The 24,691-nt window shown below is 38.2% G+C and overlaps 1 protein-coding gene across 5 annotated transcripts in view; it reads right to left on the reverse strand.

Annotated features, from left to right (window-relative positions):
- The window catches only part of LOC131681821 (uncharacterized), a 576,008-nt gene that overhangs the window by 107,170 nt on the left and 444,147 nt on the right, over positions 1 to 24,691 (reverse strand). For all 5 annotated transcript variants that reach the window (XM_058962877.1, XM_058962876.1, XM_058962875.1 and 2 more), the window contains 2 exons: positions 11,808 to 11,937; positions 1,888 to 2,021 (listed from right to left, as the gene is read on the reverse strand). In XM_058962877.1, coding sequence (XP_058818860.1) covers positions 1,888 to 2,021; positions 11,808 to 11,937 — 264 coding nt within the window. The remainder of the gene's footprint in view (positions 1 to 1,887; positions 2,022 to 11,807; positions 11,938 to 24,691) is intronic.

Below are 24,691 nucleotides of genomic sequence, written 5' to 3' on the forward strand. Positions count from 1 at the left end.
AGGATCAGCCTTGAAAATAATTTTATTTAAATAGAATATATCAAAAAATTGTGTTAGCATGATGCCATAGAGCTGATAATAGTGGCAAGATGCCACATCAAGAAAATAGAAGTTGAACCGTTTCTGCGCATCTACAAATCGCCTGCTAAATCAGAAGCTTTAGTGCAAATTTCATCATTCTCTTCGTTTGAACATTCTAACAATATTTTTCTACTCATTTCGATTTAGCGTCTTCTACATCAACGTATATTTTAAAATAGCATGCATTTTCTAGCTCCGTCAAGGATTGTCATATTCGGTTATCATATAAATACTTTGAACTCCTGAATATCCGTTAATGTAACGAGAGAAAATTGCAAATAAACAATTAAAATCAAATTCTACGTCAATAATCCGTCGAGGTAATATAGCCTTCCTTGTGACAAAGAACATGCTTTTAGAAGTTGGGTTTCTATTGCCTTACATTTGGAATTGTTTTCATAAGGAACTTCTAAAAATTTCATCAGCCCGGAATTAAAAATTTATGTAATCATTTTAAACCCCGTTCGAAACAAAACCCTGGTTTAAGGTTGCACAGAGAAAGCGCAAAATTCGCAAACGAAAAAAGCAGTTTTTTTCCATACCGTATGTCAGATCTTCATAAATATCAATCAGCAGTAATGTAACAACATTCTACATACGCTGATTGATTTTTATGAAGATCTGACATACGGTGTGGAAAAAAACTGCTTTTTTCGTTTGCGAATTTTGCGCTTTCTCTGTGCAACCTTAAGGCCTGTCTCTCCTTTTTTGTTGGTTCTCATGGTAAGGAAGGACAAGTAGAAAAATCTTGGGTAATTATCTGGCGTTAATTGAAGAAATGTAAAATTATCAAAATATCATCAAATTTAAAGAAAGGAGTGGTAAAAAACCAATAACGTAAGCGGATATCCGAATTTCCGCTGGTTTTTTCTAACTTGGAGAGATGCATGTGCGGTTAAATTCTCAATGTAAAAGATTTCATTAACTTCAGCACAACAATTCATTTCTTTCATTCATACACTTTATAAAATTGGACAGTCATTCAACGACTTATCTTCTTTAGAATTCGCCTAAATTTCCACGTTCACGCTTTAAATAGTTTCCAAAAATAAATTGCAAATGTGTACACAAAACGCACACTTTCTAATTCCCAGGCGTGTTCCACAGTGATTGCAAAGCCTTCCCGGTATAGAAATGACACAAAAAAATCGTGACACGTCATAGCACCCGCACGAATTCGGGTGGTGAAATTGGAAAAGCGTCTACTACATTTGAAGCGTGAAATTGTGCCCGATTGGGAAGTGCAAATTCAATTATATTTTAAATAGGTTTTGAATCCAGTTTGAGCTTTGTGCTTCGCATCCCCCCGGAAGGTCGTTGCCGCGCCAACGCCGACACCGGCGACGAAAATGGTAGAGTTGACTCAGGAATCGTGTGTGTGTGTGTGTCTGTGTATCTGTAAACCGAAGGAACTGTCGGAACAGTCAGATTGGAAATTGAATTTTACTGTGGTCGGAACGGGATGCGCACACTATGGGGCATGATGGCAAAGGACCCATCAGAATCAAATCCTGCAGCAACAGCCAACAAGTCGGGTGCTATTTTGTGGGGGCTTAATTTGGATTTTGGTTTCTACCTCTGAATGAATTCTGGCTCGGCCCCGAGGTCGAGCAGTAGGTAAGCTCCGTTGGGCATTGCGGGAAAGTATGAACTTGTGGAGATTGATGAATTACGGGGATTTGTCGGATTATGTATGGAAATATAAAAGCTAAACAACCAACTTGTTTGCCAGCTATCATAATTTGTATCGCCTGTTTTGTCGTTCTGGCAGAATTCGAAAATAACAATGAATATGTAAATTCTTACCGGCACATCGTTGATTGTCCACGTCAGGTTGGCGGCTGGTTTCGAGTGGAGTGAGGAACAGTTGGCACGCAGGATGTCCCCCGGTCGGTACCTTGTTTGCACTCCAATTATCGATGGGTTATCGACGGGAGGTTCTGTTTACGAAACGGTAGCCGTATGCAAATCAGAAAAGAAATAATAGTAAAATTATTATTTAGCAGCAGATATTTACGTGTTGAATTAGTTTATTAAACATTTATGTAATTCAATTTATTCTAGAACGTTTATGCATATCAACATGTTTAATTGGGAAATATTGTTTTTTAAATTAAATTGTATCAATCCATGGAACCAACGCAGCTGATCCATTATGTTCCACCTTCACATTATTTACGTCGTTTTGTTGCACTATTTCGCAACCGAGCTTTTACATTCGACTAATGGTAGTATTTTATGTTGTTTTTTGAAAACTAACTATGTTTTACAATAGATGATAGTAGCGTAAAACACGAAAACGCAAAATAAACAAACAAACGTGATTACGAAATTCGCAACCAAGCTCCTGATATTATGAACATCGTTTTAGTTGATACACTACAAATAAGGGTATCCCTAATGTATGCACAGGAATCATAACAAAAACTAAACATGTCCAGGGAACAACCACAGAAAGCCAACCAAAAAATGTAATGAAACGCCATGTACATTTTTGAGCGAACTAGTTTTTTTGGAAAACACACATAGTTTCATGAATACGAGGTTTTTTTTCCTTCGTTTATTTGAAATAGACTTTTTAACCATTGGTCATTATAGTCCATTTAGTATGCTCTGAATTACATTGCATTTGTTACATGTAATGTTTTCTCCTAACCGTAATTCAATTATCATTGTGAATTTTAATTCTCTCGAGAAATTTCAACATCTTTTGGGCCCTATTTTTATCATCTGCTAAAGCTTCACGTAAATTTGATGTTACTTCAGTCTTGTCTCTTTCGTTATCCAGTCCGGGGCAGTTGACAATTATATGTTTTACGGTTAATCTATCGTTGCACTATGGACATCTTGGTGGTTCTTCTCGTTCCAGTAGGTCCCGATGTGTCAATTTGGTATGTCCTATGCGAAGCCGAGTCAATATTACGTCATCCTTTCTGTTTCCTGTATAGATATATGATAGAGTATCAAGATGTTCGGAAGAAATACTGAAAAATGCCTCTTCTATAACTTTGTAGAAGACACCAAATTTCCATCTCTCTCCGTTGAAAAGTTAGTGTTGGCGCCCTCTATGCGGTAACATGTGGAACTAAAATTTGCTAATCAAAGTATGACTCGTATTATTTACTATAATTCTTCTGAACATACCATTTAGCTAAACCTAACGATTATTTCACAAAAATGCTTAGTTCGTGTGAATCGAGTACTGATACACAACCATGCACTGTTAGGCCCCATGCAAAACTGACTCAGACATCACTTCGTTAAAAGTTTAATAACTTCTTTTAACAAAGCCCGATTTACTAGCAGTATTCGACAAAGTTGTAGACAATTAAATTATCTTTCTTATTTTCACTTACAGTGATAATACGATGCATACAGTGCCACCTAGCGGCGAAAATGCAAGCTGGTGGGTTTTCTCCATGTAAATTGTTGAAAAATCCCATACAACAGTTCTGAACAGACCAGCACAGTGAAAGGTCGACTTTTCTGTGCTCCGCTTTACTATCTTTCGGGTTAACCAAAGCAAAACCGAACACGCTTAAATTGTGAAGTTTTTTACGCTAGTGCCCGAGCAAACAAAGTTCAACGGACCCAATCTAAGTTTTTATTACCAGTGTCCAGCTCCGATGCTGGGCACTGAGTCTTTACGTCGAAGCGGGGACTTCCCCGCTCTCGGGAATGTTGCAACAAGCACAAATGAACACGACAGATTTCTAGTGATCGAACGCGAAGGTGAAACTACCTCATTAATTGGTTTATCCCCCTTCCTAATCGAAAAACATGTAAAACAAGCTGTGCGAAAAATAGAAGATACGCGATCTGAGCAGAATGGTGCGAGATACGTAGTGAAAGTGCGCGGTGAACGTGATTTTCAGCGACTTCTCAGGTTGGGCCCACTTCCTGATGGGACCAGACTCACAGTTAAAGAACATGAACATCTGAATTTTTGTAAAGTAGTGATAAGTGCACCCGAGATTTTACATATGAACGAAGGTGAGATTTTGGAAGAGCTTAAGGAACAGCATGTAACCGAGGTAAGGAGAATCTCTAGAACAGTAGAAGGAGTCCGCGAACCTACACCAACAATCATTCTTACGATCCATAAGCCCACCGCTCCCGAGTTTATAAAAATTGGTTTTCTCAGAAAAACCACACGCACCTTCTACCCAAGGCCAACTCGCTGCTTCAATTGTTGGGATTACGGACACATTAGTACACGTTGCACAGCAGAAAGGAAATGTAGAAATTGTGGGCAAAACTGGCACGACGACAAATGCGATCGCCCAGCTTTCTGCTTACTCTGTAAACAAAATCATCCTACTACATCGCCACTTTGTCCAAAACACAAAATCGAAGTCGAAATAATAAAAATAAAAATCGATCACGATGTATCACTTCCCGTTGCCCGTCGCCTTTACTCTGAAAAAAATGACATCTTACGCTAGAGCTGCTAGCAGAAATCCTCCCCAACCAGCTAAACCATGTGGTTGTAAATGCTCATGCCAAAACGTTGCTGCTGCTCCGTCTCAAGTTAAACCAATGCCTGCCCCTGCACCTCAAGTTACACCAACGCCAGTTCAAATGCAAGCTAACACTAAGCCAAATCTCATTATACCAGCTACTACTACAACCGATCTTACCACTAACCCTGGAAACAGCAGAACTACCCGCAGTACTAATAAAACTTTAGCTGACAGTCTCTCTCCTAACGTCTTTACACATCCAAACCAATTAAAACAATCTGGAAAGAGGAGCCGCTCAAACACCCCAACAGGTACGAGAGAATCAGAAATAACCGGAGATTCCCCTGTGAGAAATAAACCTGCAATGAAAACACATACTTTAACCCAGACATACCAACGCACACAGACTGCCGACGATCTCGTTATCGATGATGATGTCTAGAGTAAACCAACCAACAGTAGACACTGGCAGAGCCATTCTTCAATGGAATATAAATGGACTTAGACATCGTCTTACAGAATTACGCACCATAACATCCCAGCACGACACCTACGCCATAGCCCTTCAAGAAACCCACACATCAGAAGATCTTAAAATCCCACATTTTAAAACATATTTCAAGCATGACTTCGGTCACCAAAGAGGACCATGGGGTGGAGTTTCCATAGCAATTCGTGATGGTTACCCTCACCACAAAGTATCACTGCATACCGCACTTTCCGCCGTCGCCGTTCGAGTAGATTTCCCGTTCTCTATTACTTTGGTATCTTTGTATCTGCCTCGAGGAGCTCAAAATAAAGATGCATTGACTGACTTATACAGACAGTTACCAAAACCATTTATTATATTAGGCGACATGAACTCTCATCACTCAGCATGGGGAAGCAATAAATCGGATTCAATTGGGAAAACTCTCCTCGAGACTATTGACGAAGAAGACCTCGTGATAATAAATGATGGCACCCATACCCATGTAACGCACAGCACAGGAAATACCGACGCAATTGACTTATCACTCAGCACTAGAGATATAGGTTCAAAATTCAGTTGGGAGGTACTCACAGACACACATGACAGCGATCATTATCCGATTCTTGTCAGAGTAGAGAACTCGAATCAAACTCTCGCATGCCGCAAACGGTGGAAGCTGAATGAAGCAGACTGGGTTGCTTTTGAAGATCAAATTACCGATTCATTACCCCCTACACAGTGACACAATATCAACGCCATCGAAACCGCTATTCAATCCGCAGCCGAAAATGCGATTTCTCGTACAAGTGGAAAACTACATCCTAACGCCATACCATGGTGGAATTCAGAGCTAGAAAATGCCATCCGTGCTAGGCGAAAATCATTGCGACGCCTCCCGCCAGAACATCCTAATAGAAATCTACTCCTTGAAGAATTCAAGTCAGCCCGAAGTAAAGCTCGCCATATTATGTGGAAGTCTCGAACTGAATCATGGGAGAACTTTCTGAAGGACATCAACCCAGAAACACCAATAAACACTTTATGGAAAAAGTACGTTCGCTCCGCGGAGATAAAAAATGTCATCGAGCACCCTGTATCCAGGTCGGTAGTACTCTATATACAGACACGAAACATATTGTAGAAGCTCTGGCTCGTCATTATGAATACGTCTCATCTAACGCGTCCTACACCGCTTCCTTTCTTAACACAAAACATAGAACGGAATCCCGATCTATCAGTTATCCAACACGAAAAAAAGAATTATATAACAAACCGTTCACGCTTCATGAGCTCTTGCGAGTATTCGACTCAGTGAAAGGTTCAAGTCCAGGGCCAGACAACATCCATTACGAAATGCTACGCCGGTTACCTCTCCACGCCAAACGATCGCTTCTAACCGCATTCAATCAAATTTGGGAAGGTAATGAATTCCCAGATCAATGGAGATTATCGTTTTTAGTCCCACTTTTGAAGCCAGGGAAAGACCCGAAACTTCCAGCTAGTCATCGACCTATAATGCTCACAAGCTGTTTGAGCAAATCTATGGAAAGGATGGTCAATTATAGGCTGGTATCAACATTAGAGATGCGAGGATTATTAGACAGTCGACAATATGCGTTCAGAAAGGGCAAATCAATCAATGACCATTTGACGACCCTCGAAGGATTCCTAAAAACATCAATACGAAATAAATACCATGCTGAAGTTGTATCTCTAGATATCTCCAAAGCGTATGATGTTACATGGCGACGGTTAATCATCGATACGCTTATAAAATGGGGATTCGGAGGGAACCTGGTTCGCTATATAATCAACTTTTTGGAGAATCGACGCTTCCGTATTATACTGTACGGCTCTGAAAGTGAAGAGTATAAACAAAACAACGGTATCCCACAAGGTTCAGTAATTAGCGTTACTCTATTTCTTATAGCTATTAATTCAATTTTCCGAAGTATACCAAAGCAAATCAAAATACTAATCTACGCTGATGATATCATACTAATCTTCGCCGCGAGAAAACATATTCGGGTTCGTAGAATGCTGCAACGAACACTCGAATATCTAAGTAACTGGGAGAGTAAAACAGGTTTTCGGATCTCTCATGAAAAATCAACATTTATGCATGTATGCCGCAAACGATCTCACGTAAATATCGCACCCCTAAAAATCGGATCCGAAGCACTTTCTGAAGTCAGCACTCAAAGAATACTAGGAATTATTTTCGATAAGAGACTTAATTGGCATGCGCAAATCTCAAACCTTAAAAAAGAAATAGAACCTAGAATTAACATTCTCCGAACAATTTCTGGAAACCAGGTAGGAGGACATCCAAAAACGCTACTGAACATATATACATCGATAATACTGAGTAAACTCACTTTCGGGTTCCCTGCTTTCTGTGGAGCATCGCCTTCGCAACTGAAAAAACTTGAACAGTGTCACAACAAAGCTATTCGCATTGCGTGCGGGGCTTTCACAACCAGTCCTATTGCGAGTATAATGGCCATTAATGGAGTACTCCCTCTAGAATACAAGTTTTGGGAGTGTATGATCAGCCATCTAATCAATACCATAGCATTAGATAAAGGCTTCACGAATGCCACTTGCATAGAACGTGCAGAGGAGATTGCAAGGGATATGCTAGAGTACACAATCCCATGAATTGAAACAAAACTAAATCGATCACAAATCTGGTCCTCAGAGAGGCCTCGCCTGTGCTGGAAACGGAAAAATTCTAACATCTTCTGCAGCTCGTGCAATAACTCGAAAACTACAACTGGAAGATTTTGTTGCAGCGGTCCACATTTTTACGGATGGATCCAAAAATGACAGAAGGGTAGGGGCGGGTATTTTTTGGAACAATACGACGGACGAGCTCGGACTACCTGGAGAAATCTCAACCTTTTCAGCAGAAGCATATGCAATCATGCAAGTCATTAGACAGCCTTCAACACATGGCCTAAGCCGTGTTATATTCACTGACTCTGAAAGTGTAATGACCGCTATAGAAAAAGGGAACTCCACCCACCCATGGATACAGTTTATCGAAAAACGCTTATCAATGGATCAAAATACTACTCTATGTTGGATACCAGGACATAAAGGGATCCCCGGCAATGAGTTAGCAGACAGCGCCGCGAAAAATGCTTCAAGGCTGGAACCAGAGGCAATTCCCGTACCCGCAGATGATGTTAGGAATGAAGTAGTTGGACGGATACATTGGAAATGGAAAGAAGAATGGAGAACCCTGCGCAACAATCAGCTCAGGGAAATTAAGGCAGATACTACCGCGTGAATTCCTTATGGAACCCGACAAGAGAAGAAAGCCATTACTCGACTGAGAATTGGCCACACCCGACTTTCGCACCAGCATATGTTTGACCATAGTGATCCCTTGTGTACAACCTGTGGAACGGCACTACCAGTAAAACACATTCTACAGGAATGCCGTAAATACGAGACCGAACGGAATGAAATAGGAATTCAAGGTTCATTGCAAGAAATTCTTAAAAACGATCGCGAAAGAGAAAGGGCTCTGATCAACTTCCTAAAGACTACAGGATTAATTGAGCAAATCTAGTCAAACTAATCACGTTAAACCTGCGAAGAGACCGTGAAAAGACAGAAGTTATGATGACCGCTACCTCAAATCGACACATGTCTCAATATAGTAGCTGATGGGAATGATCACCACGATCAGAAACTCCACGAGGGTGGCTGTGACAAGGCTGGAAGTTATGACAGTCGCCGCCTTCATATCAGTTCACGTCTCGATGGATATATGAACGAGAAATCAACATAATCAGCGAAGGATACCGAACAACTAAATGAGCTGATCGACCGGAAACGAATTCTTCGGGGGAAAAATAATGAACCGAAAATTTCTCGATACCACTGTAAATTGGATTGATGCCCAACCACAGAACAAAAATCGAAGCTTAAAGTGAAGAAGAAAATCGAAGCTTGAAGTGAAGTGTTAATTACATTAGATTATACTTACAAGTGATTCAAAACAAACCAAAACCTCACCAGCCAACACTTCGCCCAAGGAACAACAGATAAGTGAAAACACTATATATACTTTTATGAATAGTTATATAACCTTACTTGTAATTGTAATTACCAATTTTAGGACTTGAATGAACGCTTTGCGTTTAAAGGGTCCTAATAAACAAACAAACAACAACAATCCCATACAAACTACAGGCACGTTGGTCCGGTAGTTAGACTTGTCCGATTTGCTTCAAATTTGGTGCAAGTACTCTTAGTGGGACTAGGAATCGACTCAGAGGTGAGCCGATAGGGGTCATTTTTTCCTGTCACTCTACTCAATATTTGTGTTTGATTGGCAAGAAACAAAATGGAAGGGCAGAATTCAATATGTGGTGAAATAAGAGATTTATATAATAAAATTTTACTACTAATTGTTAAATCATTTTTCAGACGACACAGACCATACTTTTTATCAATCTTTTTGATGACATTGTCGATGTGAGACTTAAATGTTAACTTGTCAATAATTATTCCAAGATATTTTAATTCACTAACGCGATCAATTGTCTCACCATTTATTTCAACATTAACGTCTGGCCTAGTATTAGCCGAAGAGATAATCATGTATTTAGTTTTAGCAACATTTAACTTTAATTGTTTAAATTTTAACCAACGAGCAAGGGAATGAAAATCTTCGTTCAAATACGCCACGGCTTCATCTACATCCTCAGCTGCAATGAACAGAACTGTGTTGTTAGCAAACAAATTTATGTCACAAAGTCGTAATACTCGCCTCATGTCATTTATATACATAATAAATAAAATAGGACCTGAGACACTACCTTGCGGCACTCCAAGAGGATTACCGAGACAACAGTTGAAACTAGTTTTCTGAGTTCAACCACATACATAGTTTTCAAACCACTTATGTGCATCCCTCCGATACCAAATCGCTCTAAAGTTTTCAAAAGTAAAAATCTCGTAATTGTCTCAAAAGCGCGTTTCAGATCCAAAAATACAGCAAAAATAGTCTCTTTAACCTCGATTCAAGAGAGGCTCTCAGTTGCACTTAGGACCATTTGACATGTTTGTCGAGATATGCAACGAAAAGTATAAACGTCCATTTGTCGTTGGGTTGCCATAACTCAACCTGGGTCAGTGAGCATTCATATCCCATATCCGAATCTGCCGCTGATCAGAGACTAAATAACCTAAGCTACATCGTTGTCGGTATTCAGGTCCGTCGCAACGCAACATCTTTATCATTATCAACCGTCTTCATCTGCCGGCAAACCAACATCAAATTATATCGAGTGTAAAATTGAAAGAGACATCCCGCATAAAAGAAAATTGCCTGCCAATCCTGACGGCATAAATACCTACCGCTGCGCTGGGACGATGCCGATTACGTACCGCGCGACATGGCTTTGTATTTATGGCGATGACGGGATGACGGCGACGACAGGGCGCATCTGATTCAGTCATTGTGCTAGGGCCCCGGAATAGAGGAGGAAAAACTTATTGGCCGCCGCCTTGCCTTGGGGCTCAAGTACTGACTGAATAAAGAAAATTCTGCGAAGAGATTCCCACGAAACGAAAACGACTTTGATGGTAGTGGATGTCGCAGTACTTGTCGTGGGAGTATTCTCCTTCACTGCTTATTTCTTTAAGCTTTTGGGGGTCGTCAAGAAATGATGTAATGGTGCAATTTTTTGTACGAAACGTCAAGTTATAGAACATTTTTGGTCATCCCATATGAATGATTTTTTCCTATGGCAGAAAATGTACCTAGAATAGTACCAACGTTTGAAAGTACATCTTTCGCGGGAATATCCAATGTGCAACGTTTTGAAATTTGCATCGAACCACGAGAAAGAAAATCCCAAAGACAACATATCAAGAACACAAGCAATTATGTGCAATATCTCTATCAGGAAAAGGTGGTAGAGTTAAGAGCCTATTTTTGCATTATTCGGAAGGGTGCCCCATTATTTCATTAATTACTCGGCCTACGATCGATGGAATGCCTATAAGTTAGCATCAGCATCTTTCTTTCAAATGATCTGAAAGTGATGAAGTGCGCATTTTAAAGTGAACCGAACACTCGAATCGAGTGCCCCAATTATCACATTGCCATTTGAGCCAATGCATTGAACAAAATGGCATGCACTGCTCTAACCAAAGGTTGCAAATGGATATGGTGGAAATAGAAACAGAGCGAAAATAAGTTCATTACCCCATTATGTGTATACCTGTGCGAATGTCAACTCTCAAGTATTCGTCTTAAATATACGCATCCATTTCATTCTATTTGTACAAACTTCCAGTCTTCTTTTTGTTCGTCTTAAAATATGCACCACGAACGATCACCGGGTGGCTCAGTTCTAAGAAAACGCCCTTTCAACTTCGGAAAAGAAATCAATCGAGGGAAAACAGCAAATCTAATAATTTTCTATTAGTCGCAACAAATGGCTTGTTACGAATAGGATTTACGTGCAGGTCTGCTTCAATCTTGTTGTTTCCCAGCAAAACTTCCGAGCTCATTGCATCATTTGGTTTGAAATGATGCGTGAAGAACTGGAATCAGAGATTGCGTCAACCTCGCTTATTTTGTTCATGCTCAATCGCGAAAGAACAACTACCGAAGAAAAGTTGTTTCCAGATTCATCTATATTGAAGATTGAATTACCGATTGTTATTTGATAATTCAAGCTGGGTACCAAGCCGGAAAATGATACTTGTTCTTAGATTTTCAAAGCTGAACCTTACCATAGAATTTGGTGGGACGAATATCTTACCTATCACCTCCATGTCACCGGATACGATTATTGTGTGGAAGGAAGGAGCGTCCGCTGACACCTCGCAGCTGAATTTCCCTGACACGTTTGCTGATTTTATGACCACGTGGCTCTCGTTGGATAGGGCGCGCTGGAAGTTAAAAGAAATAGAAGTGATAATTAATGGGTTTTGATGAAATTCAACACATATAGTAGGGTATGTAATAAAAATTCAATTTACGAAATATATTGTATAATGACAGTCACTTAATATCGAACTAATTTCTCTGACTACATTCCATTCCAAGCTTGAGAATGTATCGATTGCGAGACTCCAAAATAATCAACTTTACTATTCGCAATTACACTGTTCGACAGAAACAACCAACTTGGGTGTGCTATCACCACATACTTGATTTTGAATAGTAGAAGGAAAATGACGATTTTCATTTGTCACATTGTCGATGTCACCCATGTTGGGCGGTGGAATCTAGGCTGTAGAAGGGACAGGATTTCCGGGGAGTCAATTTCAGCGTTGAGAAGCTTTGCTACGAATACTACTAGCTGAAACTTTCTGCGTTGTTCCAGTATGTTGAGACCGATTAGACGACATCGGGCAGGATACGGTGGAAGATCGAGGGGATTCCTCCATGGAAGATCTCGTAGTGCGAGTAGGACAAATCTCTTCTGCCCCCATTAAATCCGTAAGTTCCGTGTAAGCTGATGAGGACTCCAAATCAAATAAGCATTTTCAAGTAGTGGCCAAACCAGCGAATAATTTAACACCTTTATATTAAGCGGATCCCTAATATCCCGGCGGAGTTTTAAAAATGAAGCCGAGTTGTCGGGTTGCTTTCGAAATTAAAGCCAACAAAACGTCGAGGTCGCAGACGCAATCAACTTTAGTAAGCCTGGGCCCATCGATTTGGTAGTCGATACATATCGGACTGAACATGCGATAGAAAATTATAACTTAGCATTTTGCAATGTTATTAATGACACTAGCTGACGAATGTATCCACAAGCTCTTGAATACTGAAGTGCTACGAGGTACAATTTCAAATCATCGTCGTAAACCAGTTTGAACCCCACGCCAAGCTGCAACGCAGCATCGTTGAAGAATAATGCAAACAGTAGAGGTCCCATGTTGCTGCCATGAGTCACTCTAGATTTGTTCGTAAATTGAGATTGGAAACATCAAGCCCGAAACGGGTTGTCAAAAAGGTTATATTAAATCCTTTTTTCGTTTGTAATAATAATAAGTGTTGTGTCCTGTCTCGAGTCGCGTTTTCATGAAACACAAGAATCAAGCTGCATACGTAGGACTTTGTCAGTGCAGTAAAAGCCATTAATGAAATTCCGCAACGCACCCAGCCGTGAAACTTCAGTTAGGGGACTTGTGGGTAAAATGAACAGGGGGGGGGGGGGTAAAATGAACAGGTAGCTAAATCAAGTCAATGTTAGTTAAATTTAGAACAAACTTCACAGAAATGTGACCTGCCAAGTATTCAAAGGATATTGAAATAATTTCTTTTGATAAAAAGCTGTCCAATGTGAAATAAATATGATGAAAACCAAAATCGGAATTCATCTTTGTTGCTGATGTTAAATTCGGCATGTAGAATATAAGGTCTTTTGTGGTGAAATTTTAATTTTATTGTGAAAATGGTGTTACATGACAGTAGTTGAACCTCTTGCAGATATTTCACAGCAATAAGTAGGGATCAGGACAAATCGGCTCAATCGGAACGGCTGTTAGAAAATAAAATGTCTTAGGGGGTAAAATGAAAAGGTTGTAGTGGGGGTAATATGATCCATCTTGCTGCTCCAAGTACCAAGCCTCAAAATTAATTGCTAAGTTCAAGTTGCTATATCTTCACTGTTGTCCAACAGATCCTTAAATTTTATACACCTATGGATAACCCCAAGTTTGTAGATGTGTTTCCATGTCACAGAATTGTAAATTGGTTAGTATTACATGAAAATTTAATTTTTCCGTGACAAGTTTTTTTGCCTACAAAATACCCTGTGTGTATGCAATGCTCATGAGCCGCTGGGACATCAGCATTGCTCGGAAATTGCTTTTCAACGCTAAGCATTGCATACATACAGAACATTTTGCAGGTCACTAGAAGGTGTTCATTTTACCACCAGCACATGTTCATTTTACCCACATGCCTTAAACATGTCTCTTTTTTGGACATGTTTTGAAATCAAGAATAATGTTTGAAAACTTGTGTTTATGTCGAAATATTTTCACCAAATATGTACAAAACATGTCTAACAAGAAACGTATGAGGTGATTGTAGTATCTCAATCACTTATTAGTTAGAAAATAATGACTTTGCTTAACGTGTTCATTTTACCACCAGTTCCCCTAATAATATACAGAGGTCAATTCGGTCGAATGCAGCTTTTAAGGCCGTGTACACTGCATCAATTTGCGCCTTTTCCTCCATCTGCGTGATACAAGTTGATGTGAAATCTACTATTTCTACTGAAATCTAACTTTTCGAACGCGAGAGTACGAAAGTGTTTACTACAATCTTGGATGCTGCAGATAGTCAAGTTATGCCCGGTTGTTTTTAACATTCCGACACTCTTATAAACAGGGAACATGAACGAATGTTTCCAAATTATCAGAAATTCACCTTGTTCAAACCAGAATTACAAATATTCAAAATTATTGAATAAAAATTGATATTATTCAGCCACATTTATTTTCAATATAAAGCGACACAGCTGAAAACGTCAAACGAACAAACCGCCCGTTCATCCATGCAGATTTTTATTCGTCTCCGATTATTGAATACTTTACGGTGACGTCACAAATGAACTGGGTGTTCATTTTTGACAGTTCGCTTGTACAGGGCCGTCGAGAGCCGCGTCGGACCCCAAGGCTTGTATTACTGTCGGGCCCTTTTAAACCTAAGTCGTCTAGTGCAGTATGACTTAGTATCTCTTCAGCCATGGGAAACTCGTGAGTCCGAGGTTTCTATTAGACTCCGGTTGACTCATATTGCCACATCTACAGATTGCGTGCCAGACAGGCGAATTTCGACAGCTTCTTATTCCACGGTATTCAAATAGGGTAAAATTGCCGCATAGTTACAAGTTTTTAAATTTGTGGGTATTCAGGAATCAGTAGCGTCTGGCTCAAATGGCACATTCCCCATGTAGATCGGAGATCTGTACCTTGCCATGAATCGTTTTTTCATCATTTCCCTGATGGGAAGGATTGGGGAAGTGGTAATGTTAGAGGTAAGGAAAATAGGATCTGCAGGTGCTACAATAGCAGGAATAATACTTCCAACCCACGGAGTGATTTAGAATTTGTATTTTAACAGTGAGAGGATATATTTCGTTTCGCGAATCAAACGCTTCTGTTCCGTTGGTGGTCTGATACATAATCAGCACGCTATGTCTAACATGGTGAAATTGTATGGTGTAAACATTGGCCATCTTTAGCTCCATTTGTACTTTTAACAATAGGTCTCAAGGTACGCCTCGAAAAGTAAATAGGAATATATTTTGACCGCAAAAGGCCACTTTCTGCATGTAATCGTCACTCATTTTTTTCGACACAGTAGCTCGGAACATAATATTTTGCTTCTACTGTGCAGACAAAGCGACACATGGATTGATTTATTTGCTGGTAGCGGCGGAGCAGTTTTTGGCTTTTGTTGTTAGCAAAACGAGAAGGTAGCAGATGCAGCTCAAAATTCTCGTTTAAAATTATCAAATCCAAAAGATTTTCTATTTACATAAATAAGCTGTTAGAATATGTGGAACGCGACAACAATTTAGACACAGAACACAGTAATCAGACGCATATAAAACAACTGTGAGTACAGTAGACAATTGAGCACTTCTGCTGTCGCATGAGCTGAACTGATTTGATTTCTTTATTTCGCACATTATAATTGGGTTCTTATAGACATCACACGCATCTTTGGTGAGACCCAAAATCACCGTTCTATCTCAACACAATGCATTTTTAGAGGGAAAATACTAGTACGTGCTATAACAATACACAAATATAAAAATTAGCCATTTTATTCAACGGTTAGTTAAGCTCAGTCTATCTTCTCATCTCGCCCAGAGTAGAAACTAAAAATCGTTCCGCTATAGATACACAGTAAAAACGACTGCAGACGAATTGTGTTGCTATTGATTTTTGGAAATGTCCTGTAAGATCAGCTAGTGAAACAATTACTAAACGTGCAGAGATACGCTTACATGAATTATCTCCACACACCCCTGACATCGCGATTAACAAATTTATGTCAAGATACGGAGAAGTGCTTTTCATAACAGCTGAAACTTCACATTTTCCCAAATGTCCCTAACGTTGTTCTTATGGTGAGTACAAACCGTACAAACAAACTCCTTCATACGTAACCATTTTATGAGGATCAAACGAAAATGGGACGTTTCATTAGACAACACTGATTAATGATTATGCGCCCATGGAAGATTTTTTTATGCACTAATTCTGCATAAAGACACTACACCATGGACACTTTGTGCAAAAGAACAAAAAACCCTGCTGTAAACAGTACACCGTTATCTTAAGCCAAACCACAAACGGCTACAAAATCAATATCTACGGCTCTGACAGGAACAAATATTCACTCAACAACAACACGCCCAGTATCTCCACGCCAACAACCAGCACAACCAGTAAAGAAGAGAACGTAGAAGAGGACGGATGCGTTTGTCCGTGCGCTCGCATTCCTGTTTGACGCTCTATTGCTTTCTGTTCTTCGAACATACTTTGAATTGGCTTCTCAATATTTCGTAGTGTATTCCTCGATTCAAGTAATAAAACTCGCTTTTTTAACTTGTACACAAAGTAGACAATTCCCTTAAGAACGTTTGTTTTAACAAATGTCAACTATCAAATAAAGTTTTCATTTTTTACGCTTTCATCACACAATAATTTAATAAGACGAATGATTACAAATAATTTACTATTGATATTTTTATTGCTCTTCTATGAATACCGGACGTGTTCGCCCATCTACCGGGTAAAAACGCGTTTACATGGACTTCTTTGAGATTTCACTGTATCGATTTTGTTGGCTATTTTCGGCAAATTTGAGACTAAGAGAAACGAAAGCAATGAATTTGAGATTTGCTTTGAGCGAATCTAGTCGTCCACAAATTTTTCTAAGTCCATGTAAACAGTACAAGCGAACTGTCAAGAAAAGTGTGGTTAACTGTGTCAGTAAAGAACCTAATTAAACGAAGCGAACGTGCAACAACGAATCAAACGCATCAAAGTAGGCTCTGGCACAATGTTGTCGATGATAATTGTTATTTTATATGCTTCACCAGCATTTGAAAACATTTGCCTAGATAATTAGTGAAATGAATATTATTGTACGATATTTAACTGAATGAATAACAAGGATTTTCGAATGATTATTTTTGTCTATTCGCCACAAGTGGCATCAGATTCATTTTCCGCCGTCAACAAACAGCTTCGATTATTTTTAACTCTGGTTCAAACGAATGACAGATGGAATGCCTTCCGATCCCGCTGAATATGATTTTTTCAACCTATTGACAGCGGAAACAACCGTATCGGGAGTAATTACAAATGTACTCAATTTCACAGATTTTTTAGGAACATCCATCGAAGCAGCTTCAGCTTCCATGCCGAAGATAGTATTCTCAGAAGCGAAAAACTTTGCAAACAGTTCACGCAAATCCAAGGCAGACGTCTCTTGCCGATACACTTGGTCGGAGGATTTGAAGAACATTTTCACTTCGAGCTGACAAAGTTCTAGAAGTTTTTAGGATTCCAGCGAAGATCAGCCTGAATCCACATGTAGTGTAACTTGGCCACCCCATATGAAGAAGCACGAAGAACGAATAGAGTCAATCCAACAGCAGTCTTGTTATATGCACTGCGTAAATTAGACTAGGCAGTATTCCCTCTTCCATCATATGGCACACGTTGCATGCAAATCAACATTTTTTCACAACACATTGATTCGCAGATTTATTGTTCGATCTCAATTTTTCGGCTCCTTCCCGTCTATACGTAACAGGTTCGCGGTAAATCGACAACGCACAATTTACGCTAAGTTCGGAAACCTTGAAAATATTTCAAAACTTTGCGAAACCATAGCACAATGGCACGACTTAGAACAAAAGGTGGACTAAAGTCCAAACTTTGACATATTGGTTCATATAGGACGATTTTAAATAATGTTGATACTCTGAATTCGTTTTTGATATTAAAACATTTCAAAAATAAACGGTGCCTCAAAAATATTTTTTTTCGAAATCGCTCTTAAAATTTGTGTATATCAATTTTCGTATGCTAAATCGTTTTTGATATTAACACATGTAAAAAAATTTTCGTTATGCGTTAGGGTGGCTCAAACAATAAATATGTTTGTGAAGGTTCAAAATTTTTTCAAAGATATTTTGAATTTCCATTGTGATTATAAAAAAGAAATTATTTTTACTACTTATTGGAGTGGCTCAAAAGTAAGTATTTTGTCTTTTATAATGATTTTTTTCAATGGTAATTTGGGAATTTATTTTCCATATTAAAACGAATTAATTGACATCTCATTATGGGGATTCATAAATGACTATTTTGCTTTTACATTACATTTTTTATCATTTTCAAAACATTTTGAGCGTTTTAGTGGAATGTTTTTTTCGTAGGTGTGTTTTAAGTTACTTAGATTGCATATGTAATATCTTAAATGAAAATAAATCCAAACCCCTTTTTTCGTGTATATGGTTCATTTAAAAATTGTGTTATTTTATTTGGATAATATCGCATACCCTTAAGCTATATCAGTGCTATGCAAATTCGGATCTAATTAGCCCCACCAAACGACTGGAACTCAACTGTATTCACTCTATTTGACAGTTTCAGAAACATTTTATAACCTATTTCAGATGGTTGAAAATATTTACTGATTTCCAAACATTTTTAATACCTTTACCATCTAAAAAACATACTTTCCACTCGGCGTCTTACTCTTGATCAAAAGTGATTATTCAAATTCAATATCAGTAATAACCATGCGTCTCCATTCCCACTTTTTTTATATTTTGACTGCTTATCGCAAGTTTTCGCAAAACTGGTATATACTCATTTTAAAGAGAAAATTGAAAGCTTTCGAATGAGTAAAATGTGATCGCGGGCATTCACGGGCATCGTTGTTGTTATCGCATTAGAAGTTCGAATTCAATGAAAATTCATGACAAACAGTTATCTAAACACAAACAGTTATCTAAAAACCAACTAGTGACTTATTTTTGGCAATTTCACGATGTAATTTTTTTAATTTTAATCAATTCACTTAAAATCTCGCAAAAATGTCTCTGATGGCTCAGCTGATAGGAGAATAATACTAGCGAGAATTAGAGCTTCCATTTCCCGACGGTTTTCAGCTTCCCGGGATTCGGGAAATAAATAATAAATTTCCCGGGAAATCCCGGGATCCCGGGAATACGGAAGAAAAAGAAAAAGGTGAATGATTTTCTTAAGAAAAAAAGAAAAAAAAGAATAAATTGAAAAGTTTTCAAACCCGTTTGATTGCATGTATATGTGTCCTAAAAGCCGTTGGTGTCCTACACATTATTCAATCATTTGATAACTCGTCAATAAGTTTACACAACATCAACTTCTTGTGATTTTTCTTGACTATACTGCCCATAAAAGCATAAGAGTCCCATGTGGATTTTTGTCGAAAATGAGTTATCCGTTGGATTGTATTCTGTATCACCACTGAATCACACTGCACAAATAAGATTACCGGGTTTGTTCAGAAAATATAAAAAAAAATACCAAAACATGGTTGTCCCATCCATTTGGCTCAATGGATGGGACAATCTTGAACAGCGTTTTTCTCAGCTTGCTGTTTTTCAACATGGGACTCTTATGCTATTATGGGCAGTATATGTATAACGTAAATTTTGGTAATCACGGATACGATTGGGACGATATACTAAACGCAGCTGCTGGAGTTACTGCCCAAAATTGGAATTCGTTGTTCTGATACAATGGATCAATTTAATGTAAAGCACCTTCTTTGGTAATCTTGAATGAAACGATTAAGCTGCTTCAGGGTATTGTGCAGTTATTTCCGATCAAATGAGAAAATGTGATATATAAAATCAATTTCTGTCGCTGTAGGATCAGCATTATCCCGAATTAAGTGTGAATCAAAATCAAGCAGATAATGGACGAATTATGCAGCGATCGATGAAGCCTACAATCAATTTCCTGTTACGGGCGAGTATCTGGATTGCTTGATCTTATCCCTGCAAAAATCCTTCCTGCATCCTTGAAAGCGACATTCAAATAGGTTGGATGCGCATGATATTGGACATCTACAGCATTATGTCTTTCTTTTCATACATCCAAAAATTTATAGATATTACAGTTAGGGGAACATGGGGAGACTTGCCCAAGCGCAAAATTCTATTTTTGGCTATGGCGTCTTCTATTCGATTCTTAAAATATTTTCAAAAATATTTTTATGCTTGTTTCGATCCCTTAAGGTAATTTTAAAAGGTTGGAATGAATAATCCTTTCCTTACAGAAAATATTACGTGATTAATAAATTTGCATTAAATGATGTAATTTTTTATCAAAGTTTGTATGGACATATCTACTCGACTACTAATTACTATTAATGTACTAATATACCATCTTAATCCTTGTGAAGCAGTGAAATGATTTTACATAAATTGGAACATTGGAATAGTTATTACTAGAATTTGCATGACATTGAACGCAACAACTAATGTTGGGGAGACTTGACCAACATTTTATGGGGAGACTTGACCAAGTGGCAATTAGCTGAAGAAAGATACAAAATTCATGATATTTAATATGCTTTGGTATCTACTGTTAATGTTATTTACATCATAAAAAAATCCCACCTCAAACATAAGTCTTTATATTTTAGTATTAGTAAACAAAGTTTGCAATAGTAGGACTGATTTCGTGACGTGTGAACATGCAATGCAAACAGTACAGTTAATGCTTAAAAAAAGCATTAAAAAACGAAATGCTACCTAAGGATCTCGACAATATGGGAAAATATTAACAGTATGTTTTATGTCATTATTTTCTGTTATGATTTTTCAAAATTCCCTTGGTCAAGTCACCCCATGCCTTGGTCAAGTCTCCCCGCAGTGGGGAGACTTGACCAAAAAAACGATCACAGAAAAACTTTTGTAACTTTTCAAAAATTAAGTTAAAAATTCTGCAAAAAATCATGAAGACGCACAATAACTTTACACATTATATCTCAATGACTTTTGAGGGATTGAAGGCTTTTTTAGATATTTATGCAGTTTTAGCTGAAAACCTGGTCAAGTCTCCCCATGTTCCCCTACAATATAACAAATTAGACGAAATATGCATTCGATGAACCGATCAAATATTTCTGCAGACGTTCTAGAAACATTCTTTATTTTAAATAGCGTTTGCGTTAAGCATGATATCACTAAAAACCATCCCAAGTTTTGAAACAAACACTCATCGATTTTTTTAAGAAATTACCGCCATTTCAATTACTAATTTGATTGCATTTATTCAAGATCTAACTATTAAAAGAACTGTTAAAAATCTGATCAATCGGCTCCTCGGTTGCAGAGATATCGTGCGCATCACTAACGCTACTGTAACGAAATGCTTCGGTACAACGGCCGGCAAATTAATCCATTTTTGCATGAAAATATCAACATTTTTAGTAGTATTTTGAGCAAGGCCTAAAAATCATGAGAACATATCAGCGAGCCTAAAGATATATAGTCCAATGATCTGCAAATCAGTTGGAAAAGCATCTGCATTCACTGCTCACTCCAAATGTTTGCCGATAAAGATATTTCCTACAGAATTTCTTTCGCAGAACCTAAGCCTTTTGAAATAAATTAAAAATCTTTTTTCCCGGGATTCCCGAATCCCGGGAATGAGAAAACACAATTTCCCGGGAATCGAGAATCCCGGGAAATCCAAAAATCCCGGTATTCCCGGGAAATGAATTCCCGGGATGGAAGCTCTAGCGAGAATATCACATAACATTCTTATATGGACTTAAGTGCAGGCTCGTCGCACTGTGGCATAGTAGGGGAGCCTGGGTTTAATAGGCGGTTGGGATAACTTGGCAAAATCCCCTTTTCTTCTATTCCATTAGACATAAAGTGCTGATCTTCGTTGTGTATTTCAAGTTTTCGAGAAAAATTTTCAATTAAGGATTTTTTTGCTCATTTTAAATAAAAATTTCTATTTTTCAAGAAAACTTCCGCCTTTTTATGACTAAAAACCCCCTTAATCTCAAAAACTCAACGTAGGGGTATGCAATGGAAAGTTTGCAAGAAATCGGTAAGGTAGTTTTTGAACGCCAGGTAACACCGCAAATCATGTTTTTCCAGAGACGTTCTACAAAAAGCTTCGTCACTGAGTCGTTTGTCGATATTTTTCCACAGCAAAATTACAGAATGTTATTGAAATGATAAATTATTAGGTACAAAAGATTTGATAAATTCGTTCTAAAAAAATCTAAAAAAAGTGTTTTTTTTTACACTGAAACCTTTACCCTCCCCCTTAACTCATAATCAAGTTGCTACTCGAACGGCAAATTTCCATGTCGCTCAGAACAAGCAAAAATTTCAATCCAGCCCTTTTTTTAGATATTACGGTTTCGCTGTAACTCCACTCGGCTGTGTTGTGTAAGGTGCCTATCTAGCGAACCGGAGGATAACAACGCTCTACTTCCTCAATTGATAGATACATACTTCGTTGGCAACTGGTTTAGTGTTCAGAAAAAATGCTCCAATCCATTTCGTGGAGGATACAGTGATAAGACGGCAAACTGCCTACGTGGTGCCTTTTTACTCGATAAACCACTAGATAAGCAGCGACAGGAGCCACGCGCTGAAGAACGATTGTTTCGCCATCACCAATGATGGCAGATTGCCCAATAAATACAAAGGAAGTGGCAGTGACAGATACACCAATAGGAACGGTTATAAATGCTCGCTCTGGTACAAGCCACGATTTTATTGGGCAAGTTTTTACGGATATTACTCGTTTTGGTCGCTGACTTGGACACCTACGATTGCCTATATTTTATCTGACGATGCGGCATAGCGTATAGGTCAAGACCGTGACATATTTTCATTTCCGCGGTGAAATCGAACATTTTATATAGGTATTCTGTAGAAATTATATTATTGTTAAAAAGTTTAAAACAGTTCAACGAATGATTAACTTTTATTAATTTTGCTTCGATGTGAATAATTTTTTCTCTTCCCCTTCGTGATTCATTGGCTTCTATGAAAAACACAAATAATGATATTGATATCCACATTATATGAAGCACCGTTATCATACCGAGTCGCGGTACAGTTCACTCCCTCAAGCGTATAGCTATTCAATGAGCTGCACCCAAATCGGAACGTGAATAAACGATAGAAATAAATAAAATACAACCATTCGTCATCATAATAAATGGAAACAGTTCATCATCGCGATCCGTTTGCTTTTGCACGTCCCTCGCAACTCGAACGTTTTTCTTTTTACAATAATAAACTTTCTTGGGAAGAAAAAAAAATTTTTTTTCAGCTAAACAGCTTCCTTGCCCCGCTTCAAACGAGCCGGAAGCATCTCCCTGGTCTTTTACTATCGTTGATGTCAGACTTGCCACAGCCTTGACTCATTCACCACCCGGCAACTGAGGGGGAACGCGCGTTGCAATTTTAATCGACCGGAAGCTGGAGAAAAACGGGATTTTGATTTTTTTCTTCTCTCTCTCTCTCGCTCAATCAAAGCAGAGCAACGACGTGTTGTAAAGCAAAGTTTTTGATAGTTGCTCCATTTTGGCGTGCTGGTTTTCGTCGCCCCCCTTTTGGCTTTGTTCGACGAAATGGATTTTAAATGAGATTTTTTATTTTCTGTTCGGTGGAAGTTTAATTTGTTAGATTTTCTCAGTTGAACGATTTCTGTCAAACATTTTTATGTTTCATTTAGATGGAAAAAATATTGATGCTTGGTCGAAAAAATACAGACATAATTTGATTGCGTTTTTGTTTCAAATCATTCGTCGTGTAGTAGCTGCTTTTTACAATGTAGCGAGTAATCTTAAAACTATTTTGAAGAAGTTATTATTTATTTATACAGATCTATTGATCGCCATTAAGTATTCATTTTTCTATTTTATGTTATGTGTAAAAAATCCTGTAATATGGGATTTAGAACACTAATTGCGAAGCTCATTAAAGATTTTTCGGTGATTTTATCATAAGCTGAGCAGTATCTTTCCGTCGGTTCACGGTCGGTAATTCAACTTTCGCAACGTACACTTCATTACTTTACAATAGACTTTTTACTTCATATTCCATAGAAAACAAGAAACGGTGTGCGCAAGATTTTTTCGATATAATGATTTTTCGCGAAGAAACGTACTTTTAAATGAAATATAATTGAAAATTAAACAGAATCGGTACAAAATAGTTTATAAAAACTGTACAATTAAAATATACCTATTCTGAGATATTGCTCGTAAATGATTTGTTCGAGTTTCATTTCCGTTAAGTCAAAAAAACTGGGGAATTGTGGAATCATTGTGGCAGAAAACGCTGCAATTTTTTACTAGATAGCAACGTTCAGTTTGAACATTTACGCCCACCAACCGAAAGTAGCTTCTAACTAAAACGAGTAATTTGATAGAAGAGCAGCAAAATTTGCTCTTCCGATCGACCAAAATAGCGGTTGTTGAGAAATACACAAACAGTCATCTATTTTCACAACTTTCCCTTCTGTTTTGTAAACAAGCAGATAATTCATAGATAAGTTTTTCGCGATAAAACAATTGCCTCGCGCAACACAGTGTTGGTGGTATTGCTTTTAGCTACTGTGT

Source organism: Topomyia yanbarensis, chromosome 2 (genome assembly GCF_030247195.1).
Source record: "Topomyia yanbarensis strain Yona2022 chromosome 2, ASM3024719v1, whole genome shotgun sequence".
NCBI lineage: Eukaryota > Metazoa > Arthropoda > Insecta > Diptera > Culicidae > Topomyia > Topomyia yanbarensis.